Consider the following 8,888-nt stretch of genomic DNA (forward strand, 5'->3'; position numbering starts at 1 on the left):
AGATTTGCAATTTAGAAGAATGAGGCTACCCAGTCAAGAATGAGTCCTTACCACAGGATAGGTTATAGAGAAGGGACCCAGAAGAGTTATAGCAGAAGGTAAAGGCATATGTTGATGGGATGCTAAAACCAGCAGGCTGGAATCAGCCCACGTTGGTTTCCTGAGGTTTGACTGTCGACTTACTTGTCATCATATCTTCTTCTTCCAGCTGGTTGATTCCAAAGAGGTGCAGTCCGCTTGCAGGGATATTGTTCTTCAGGGATTCGGTTAGCAGTTTATCAAGGGTCTCTGTGTTGTAGGGCACAATTTTAAAGGCCTGAATACAAAAGTGAAGATGGTCAGATCTGAAATCCAGCTCTCTTCCATCCCTCAGATTCAAGACTGATAAGCCATGAGCAGAAATTACATGCCCAGAAAGCTCAGGCTTGCAATATCCTTACCTGACACATGAATTCTACAGGATTCGCGGCATTGGACAATAAATTCCCAATTTCTTCCATGTCAGTATAATAGCTGATAACAGTTTCACACACCACTAAGTCCCCAGAATATATCTTCAGAGAAACGTTCCCAGATGAAAGGTCTGAACAGAAGAAAAGACGCTATCAAAATTCCCAGGAAAAACAAGCATCCAGGGAAAAGTGGCTATGGATATACACACTCCATCTAAGCAGTGAGGACACTAATTGGGGGCTGGAAGAAAGATCTTGGAGGTGAGCTGGGGCGGGAGTGAGGGAAAGGGTGGAGGTAGCAGGTGAGTAAACCAGCACATGGCAGGGCTCTGGGCCACTGCAATTTATCCTCATTGGGTTTGCAACTTAATTTTCAAAAATTTTCATCTTTTTACTCATTACTGTAGGCCCAGTGCCTCACTGCACAGGAAGAAAATTCAGGTTTAAGGCACTTTACACAAAGGCCAGTGGTCACAGAAGGAGGGAAAAAATCATGGGAGGTGAAACTGTGTTTCTGCCACATTGGGGCAGTTGAATTAGCTCACTGCAAGTCATGAGCTGCTGTCATGACTACGCGCTCTCCCTCGGGCGGGATGCTATACCACAGGAAGGGGTTTTGAGGGGGAAAGAGAAAATTAAAAATAACACCAACCACAGAGATTTACCAAAGAGGAAATGCGACAATAGAGACCATGGAAAAATATTCACCCACACTAGTAATCAAAGAAATGCATAGGAAAACAATGGACCACTCTTTAAAAAATATCAAAGTAGCCAGGCGCAGTGGCTCACGCCTCTAATCCAGCACTTTGGGAGGCTGAAGCGGGCAGATCACTAGGACAGGAGATTGAGACCATCCTGGCTAACATGGTGAAACCCTGGCTCTATTAAAAATACAAAAAATTAGCCGGGTATGGTGGCAGGTGCCTGTGGTCCCAGCTACTCAGGAGGCTGAGGCAGGAGAATGGCGTGAACCCGGGAGGCGGAGCCTGCAGTGAGCCGAGATGGCACCACTGCACTCCAGCCTGGGTGACAGAGCGAGACTCCATCTCAAAAAAAAACAAAAAACAAAACACAAACAACAAAAAACAAAATATCAAAGTAGCAAACATATTTAAAATGATAATACCTGGCATTGGTGACAGCATAGCAAATAAGCAATGAAGCCCTATGGCATCACATTCACAGGGGACTACTTACTGGGAGCTTTCACGGAAACGGTGTACTCATTCTCCAGCTTGGCTTCCATCCTTACAGAGGGAGAATCCTCAGGAGAAAACTCTGCTTCCGTCACCACACTGTCATCCAACTTACATCTCACAATAACGTAGACAGTGGTTTCTGCCTGAAATGGGAGGCCAGTCATTATCCCCTCTCCTCTCAGATCCCCGTAGGGTGTTGGGCCCGAGGGTCTCCCCAGCTGTCTTGCCCCAGCTCTACCTAGTGAGGGTCCTTGGGGACAGGGTGGACTCAGTGGTCCAGTGCTGGGCAGTGAACTGTTTGCTACCAGTCCTAATGAGACAAGTCACAAAAACCAAGAGTACATGTTTATAGCAATTGGATGGAGTCATTTTATGTCTGTTGAAGCTGATAATGATAATAACAATAACAATAATAATAATAGTAAAACTTGGCTGGGCACGGTGGCTCACGCCTGTAATCTCAACGCTTTAGGAGGCCGAGGTGGGCGGATCACGAGGTAAGGAGTTTGAGATCAGCCTGGCTAACATGGTGAAACCCCGCCTCTACTAAAAATACAAAAATTAGCCAGGAGTTCTGGTGGGTGCCTGTAGTCCTAGCTACTCAGGAGGCTCAGACAGGAGAATCACTTGAACCCGGGAGGCAGAGGTTGCAGTGAGTCAAGATCGTGCCACTGCACTCCAGCTTGGGCAACAGAGCAAGGCTCTGTCTCAAAAAAAGACATAAAAAACAAAACAAAACAAAAAACTTAAGGCTGACACTTTATAGGCTTTTTTTTTTGAGACAGAGCTTCACTCTGTCACCCAGGCTGCAGTGCAGTGGTGCGACCTCGGCTCACTGCAACCTCCATCTTCCCAGGTTCAAGCGATTCTCATGCCTCAGCCTCCCTAGTAGCTGAGACTACAAGCACCTGCCACTACGCCCAGCTACTTTTTGTATGTTTAGTAGAGATAGGGTTTCACCATGTTGACCAGGCTGGTCTCGAACTCCTGACCTCAGGTGATCGTCTGCCTTGGCCTCCCAAAGTGCTGGGATTACAGGTGTGAGCCACTGTGCCTGGCCATTTATATGTCTTTTTATTTCATTTTGGATAGCATTTCTGTTACATTGTTTTTAATGAAATCATTGGTCCATTTCAGAATTGGACATCTTTTTAGAAGTTCTTTGCCACAGATAGCTTGAGAAGCCCTGCTCTAGACCAGTCTTGCTACTCAAGGTGGAGCCAAGGGAGCAGCAGCGTTGGCATCCCTTGGAAGCTTGTTAGAAATGCAAAATCTCAGGCCCCTCCTGGCCCCACTGAGGCAGAGTCTGCATCACAACAAGACGCCACACACCTTGCAGCCTGAGAGAAGCCCCCCTGGTTTCTGCTCTTCATGCAGTCCTGGATTTTACCATTGGGCAAAAAGAACTTCTCAGGGGATTAATTTTCCCAAACCATCGAGCACCTTGAATTGCTCTTTTAGCTTGCTTTAAGATCTCACACCAAGCCTGCCAAATGGAGTGACTCTGCTGTGCTGGTTACGTGGGGGAATGAGCCTCTCAGTCTGAACTGGTGAGGGCAGACTCTCCAAAAAAACACGGGGAAAGGAGAGATTCCTGGCCATAGCAAATCCCCAAGTGTTCCTCCTAAGACTATGCTATAAAGTCTTCAGATTAGCCCTTCATGACAAGGGTCATGAGAGGGTGTGGCAAGCTTGGACTTTATGACAGGTGATGTGGGGGTGATCCTGGCTCCTGGGGCTGCTGAGGCTGCACACACATGTACTGTGGTGGTCATCCCTCCTGCTACAGGCCCAGCCATGTCCCACCTACACCTTCTGCCAGGGAGCATGAGGAGCCAATGAGAATGTGTGTCTCTCCTACTGACAGTCAGGACCCAACCCCGGCCTACCCCTTCCCCTCTCCCCAGGATCCAGAAGCCTGAAATTAGCAACAAGAATCCTGGGATAGCAGGCAGTCAAGACAGGAGAAGGAACGAAAGCCTGGAAAAATCATGGAGGAAAGTGAAGGAGATAATGCTTTGGTTCCAACCCACCTTTACCCATGGGCACCCAACAGCCTGACCAGAGGGGCATGGGGAAGGCAGGAAGTGGCAAGGGAAGATTTCAAATGGAAATGTCCACAAAGGCATGGCCAGTAAGGTAAGGAATGAGACAGGCTGAGTATAAAGAACAGGGATTGTGGGGACCCACCAACTGGGGGATGCACGGCCCATGTACAGGGTTGCTCAGCCCCCGCCAGTCGTCTCAGGCCTAATATGACCAGGTTCTGATTCAAAGGAAGCTGAAAACACAGATTTTTATGCCTAACTTTAAAAAATAATTTTTAAAAATAAAATATAAAAATAAAGATGGGAGTCTCACCATGTTGCCCAGGTTGGTCTCAAACTCCTGAGCTCAAGGGATCCACCCACTTCAGCCTCCCAAAGTCTTGGGATTACAGGTGCGAGCCATTGCACCCAGCCAATGCCTAACTTTTAAAATACTATGCAATCTAGGCCAGGCATGTTGACACATGTCTGTAATCCCTGCATTTTGCGGGGCTGAGGTGAATGGATCACTTGAGGCCAGGAGTTTGAGGCCAACCAGGCCAACATGGTGAAACCTCTCTCTACTAAAAATACACACACAAAAAAAAAATTAGCTGGGCATGGTAGTGTGTGCCTGTAATCCCAGCTACTTGGGAGGCTGAGGCACAAAAATTACTTGAATCTGGGAAGCACAGGTTGCAGTGAGCTGAGATCTCACCACTGCACTCCAGCCTGGATGACAGAGAGAGACTCTGTCTCAAAAAATAAATAAACACTGTGCAGTCCAAACCAAACATGTCTGATATGGTTTGGCTGTGTCCCCACCCAAATCTCATCTTGAATTGTAACTCCCACAGTTCCCACGTGAGAGGAACCTGGTGGGAGGTGATTGAATTATGGGGGTGGGTCTTTCCTGTGCTGTTCTCATGATAGTGAATGAGATTCACGAGCTCTGATGGTTTTATGAAGAGGTGTTCCCCTGCACAAGTTATCTCTCTCTTTGCCTGCTGCCATCCATGTAAGACATGCCTTTGCTCTTCCTCGCCTTCTGCTATGATTGTGAGGCCTCCCCAGCCATGAGGCACAGAAGTCCAGTTAAACTTCTTTCTTTTGTAAATTGCCCAGTCTCAGGTATGTCTTTATCAGCAGCATGAAAACAGACGAATACAATGTCTATCAGTTAAATCTGGCCCAAAGAAACAGTTGGCAACCCCATGTAGGAAGTGCTTGCCCAATGCCTCATGGCCTCAGCCTACACAAAACCACCCACACGGGTGAGGAAGCCAGTGCTGCCCACTGCCAAGGCTCCCACGCCCTCTCGCCTCAAGGAGCCCACAAAGCCAGCTTAGCAAAGAGCTTGTATCCATAAAGGAAGCATTCTGCTGCTCTGAACTATCATAAATGCCACACGTTTTTAATTAGGAAAGGAAAAATAATGAAAAACCATCAGTACTAGGGTAGGATTCAAATGGCAGTGGCTCATCAGTTGAACCCTCATACTCAAGTCATCTGTAATGTATGCCCCACCCCTGAAAATGCTAGTCATATGATGTATGGCATTGATCTGATCCTTTTAAAAAGCAATATTGGCCAATGGGTTTTAGCCATCAAGCTTCAAGGCACTTCCTTGGGCCATGGCAGTGGCCAGCGTTGGAGAAGCAAGCTGTCAGATGTCCAACAAGCATTTCCTTCCTCCCAGCACCAGGCTACCAGGAACAGACACGGGTCTCTAACACTAGGGTTAGCGTTAGTGTCTGGAATGCTCCTGTCAGACCGTCTCCTAGGTGCTCTATGTTATTACTGATTCATAGAACAGAAGTCTTAGACTGATGACACACATCTCCCTGGGCTAGTCTCTCTCTTACTCAGGGGAACTGGGTGTCTCCAGGGCCCAGGTAACAGGGTACCCAAAAGAAATCCCAAAGGAAGGTTGCAATTATACCGAGGTGCAACAGGAGAGCCCACTCTCTTTACTGCAGTAAATGCATGCATTTGAAAAGCCCAAGTGCTGACATCCAGCTACCAGGCCCCCAGCAGTGCCTACCCCACAGCGAATGCGGTCCGGCTGCACCACCATCAGGTTCCCAGGCGAAGTCACCGTCGGCAGGCTCTGCTGCTTCGAGTAGGAAACAACCTTCTCGTCCTCAGGCTCCGTGTCAGTGACTGAGTCACAGCCAGAATCTACAGAATAGAGGACACCGCTGAATGGGAACGGCAGGAAGGAGAACTGGTGGACACGTTCCACCCCATGAGAGCCCCAAATATTGCAAAATAGGAAACGGCTCTGAATGTCAAACCAATACAAGCAGAAGGGACCGACTCAGGAAATCATGAAAGGGGACCTAATGAAGAAAAGCCAACCAGCATGCAGGCCACAGGGCAGGATGACAGTAAGAAGGATGACAATGGTGGAGGGGAAAGCCAGAAAGTCTGACGCCGCAGGTTTAGTCTTAACCAAGGGGTTTCTGGTAGCTTTACCTGCAGACTTCCTGCAGGGATGAAAAGGAGTGAGGAAAGAAGGAAGGCCACTTCCCCTTAGGTGGGTTCAAGTACAGACTGCCCACTTAAAGGTCATTCTTGGAACATCAAGTAAAACCTGCACTGTCCAGAAAGCCACTAGGTCTCCGGGTTATGGCTAGCCAATGTATCCCCTCTGGAAGCAAAAGTGAAAAGCAATCATCTTCAACAAACTTTAGACAAATCTAATCAGGCTCCACAGGCAACACCTGTACTATGGAAAGATTAGAGCATGCACAGAGTCAGGGCTGGTGAGCAGGGATGAGAAAATGTGTGGGGTATTGGCACAGAATGAGACGCTGCTGAGAACCTGCCAGAGCTCTAAGGTAGGGGCTCTTAACCAGAATCTGTTCTTTGATAGACCTACCTCTGAGGCTGTGTGCAAGATTGTGTGTGTGTGCACATGCATGCACATGTGTATGTATTTGCCTGCACTTTTCTGGAGATAGATCAAAGCATTCATCAGGTCGCCAAAGAGGGACAGAATCCCAAAATGGTTAAGAATGGTTGAGAGGGCTGGGCGCAGTGGCTCATGCCTGTAATCCCAGCACTTTGGGAGGTGAAGGTAGGCGGATCACCTGAGGTCAGGAGTTCGAGACCAGCCTGGTCAACATGGTGAAACCCCATCTCTACTAAAAATACAAAATTAGCCAGGTGTGGTGGCACATGCCTGTAATCCCAGCTACTTGGGAGGCTGAGGCAGGAGAATCGCTTGAACCTGGGAGGTGGAGGGTGCAGTGAGCCCAGATTGCACCACTGCACTCCAGCCTGGGTAACAAGAGCGAAACTCCGTTTCAAAAAAAAAAAAAAAAAGAATGGTTGAGAGAAGTTTCACCAGTTTATTTTTTGGGCTTGCTCTTATTCATTCCTTAACCACTGATACAACCAGCCAAATGTGTTAGGTACTTGAGGGAACCCGAGGATGAATCATACTCTAACCCTGCCTTCAGAGAGTCCATCATCTAAAAGGACAGAGGAGGTGAGAGGCAAGGGTTACTTTGGCTGATTCCTGCAGCCTGGTTTCCTGGAAGAAAATTGGCCTCTGCAGAGTTTTTGGCAACTGTCCTGGTAGAATGCTAGGGTTACGAATCAGCTGCTGATAGGCACCCTAGAAAGCTGTAACCACAGGCTTTCACCCTAGACCCCAGGTCATGCTAGGAAGAGGCTGTGCTTCCACAACCATAAGGCCGAGGTGGGGGCAGGGCTACAGGGCCACAGTACCACTGTATCCTATTGCTGTAACTATAAGGCACTGACACCTGGCCTGCTCAGGCCAGTGGAGGGGCTGGGACTTCTTCCCTAGCCATGCAGCTTAAAATCTCAGTAGCCTAGAGTGGAGGTCCCGTCCCAGAGCCTGCTGTCTGAGTGCTGAATGTCTATGGGCTGCCCTAGAGAGCAACGGGCAAAGAGGCGTGTACTCTTGCCACTATTCCCCTCCGTGATTTTTCCCAAGACATGCTACTCCAGAAGGCCTGTTTGAATGCCGCCAGGTCTTTGTCTTTGTCTGTACATCAGGCAGAATCGAGTGTTAAGACATAGAGCAAAGGACCCAGAGTGTTCTAAGCAAGGCGATATGGTTTTTAGCTAGGCATCAGAACCATTAGTCTCCTCCAACTCTCCTTTCTAATCCTCCTGGCTCTCCCCTCACTCCCTGCAAAAGCTAACACAGTAGGCTGCCATTTTCTCTGCTGGATATGCCCTTCCTCACACCCTTCTCTCTTTGACTGATCACTTCTAAAACAGCCAGGGCCCATCACCCTGGACAGGGCTATACGCGCCACCCAAGGAACCCTCACCCAGCACAGGAGCTTGTAATGGAAAAAGCCAAAAAGATCAGGGACAATTCATAGTCGTCTTCTTAAGGATTTTATGAAGTGTCAGTTAATTATTATTAGATTCCTGGACGTGCCATTTTAAAAAGTATTTCTGAGGTTCTTCTGGGATGAGAAAATAATCCCAAGGACTTGAAACATTCAGTCGGTTACTTAAAACAGAAAGAAGCTCCTTGGAACTATTTCTTGCTCTAGAATTGTTTAGATACTATCCTGAGTGGCCACAGTGGCTGGAATGGCTCAACCTCTTTCCAATTACCTATTCTAATATATCACACAGGTATAACCTCTTTGGGATGGACCCACAGTGCAGTCTACCATTGTTTCAATGAAGAAAAGTCCTTTATTTCTCCCAAATTACTGGCCCACTAGTCTTCTGGCCAAAGAGTCAAAGCTCTAGTAAATATAACTTAGAAAAGAATGGAGAAAATATAAATTAGTCAAATGAGAAAGGAACGGTAACTACACATATTTTAAGAAATTTTAAGAAACACATTGAAGTGAAAAGTCTATGGTAAGAATTCATATTAAAGTGAGAACTCTGTGCTTAGAAAATCTCAATGCGGCCGGGCGCGGTGGCTCAAGCCTGTAATCCCAGCACTTTGGGAGGCCAAGACGGGCGGATCACGAGGTCAGGAGATCGAGACCATCCTGGCTAACACGGTGAAACCCCGTCTCTACTAAAAAATACAAAAAACTAGCCGGGCGAGGTGGCGGGCGCCTGTAGTCCCAGCTACTCGGGAGGCTGAGGCAGGAGAATGGCATAAACCCGGGAGGCGGAGCTTGCAGTGAGCTGAGATCCGGCCACTGTACTCCAGCCTGGGTGACAGAGCGAGACTCCGTCTCAAAAAAAAAAAA

General features: G+C 47.8%; 1 protein-coding gene across 2 annotated transcripts in view; it reads right to left on the bottom strand.

Moving 5' to 3' along the window:
• Positions 1–8,888, bottom strand: part of PIK3AP1 (phosphoinositide-3-kinase adaptor protein 1) — a 127,167-nt gene that overhangs the window by 57,553 nt on the left and 60,726 nt on the right. For both annotated transcript variants that reach the window (XM_025396560.1, XM_025396561.1), the window contains 4 exons: positions 5,726–5,862; positions 1,653–1,797; positions 441–583; positions 184–316 (listed from right to left, as the gene is read on the bottom strand). In XM_025396560.1, the coding sequence (XP_025252345.1) occupies positions 184–316; positions 441–583; positions 1,653–1,797; positions 5,726–5,862 (558 nt within the window). The remainder of the gene's footprint in view (positions 1–183; positions 317–440; positions 584–1,652; positions 1,798–5,725; positions 5,863–8,888) is intronic.

Source organism: Theropithecus gelada, chromosome 9 (assembly GCF_003255815.1).
Source record: "Theropithecus gelada isolate Dixy chromosome 9, Tgel_1.0, whole genome shotgun sequence".
NCBI lineage: Eukaryota > Metazoa > Chordata > Mammalia > Primates > Cercopithecidae > Theropithecus > Theropithecus gelada.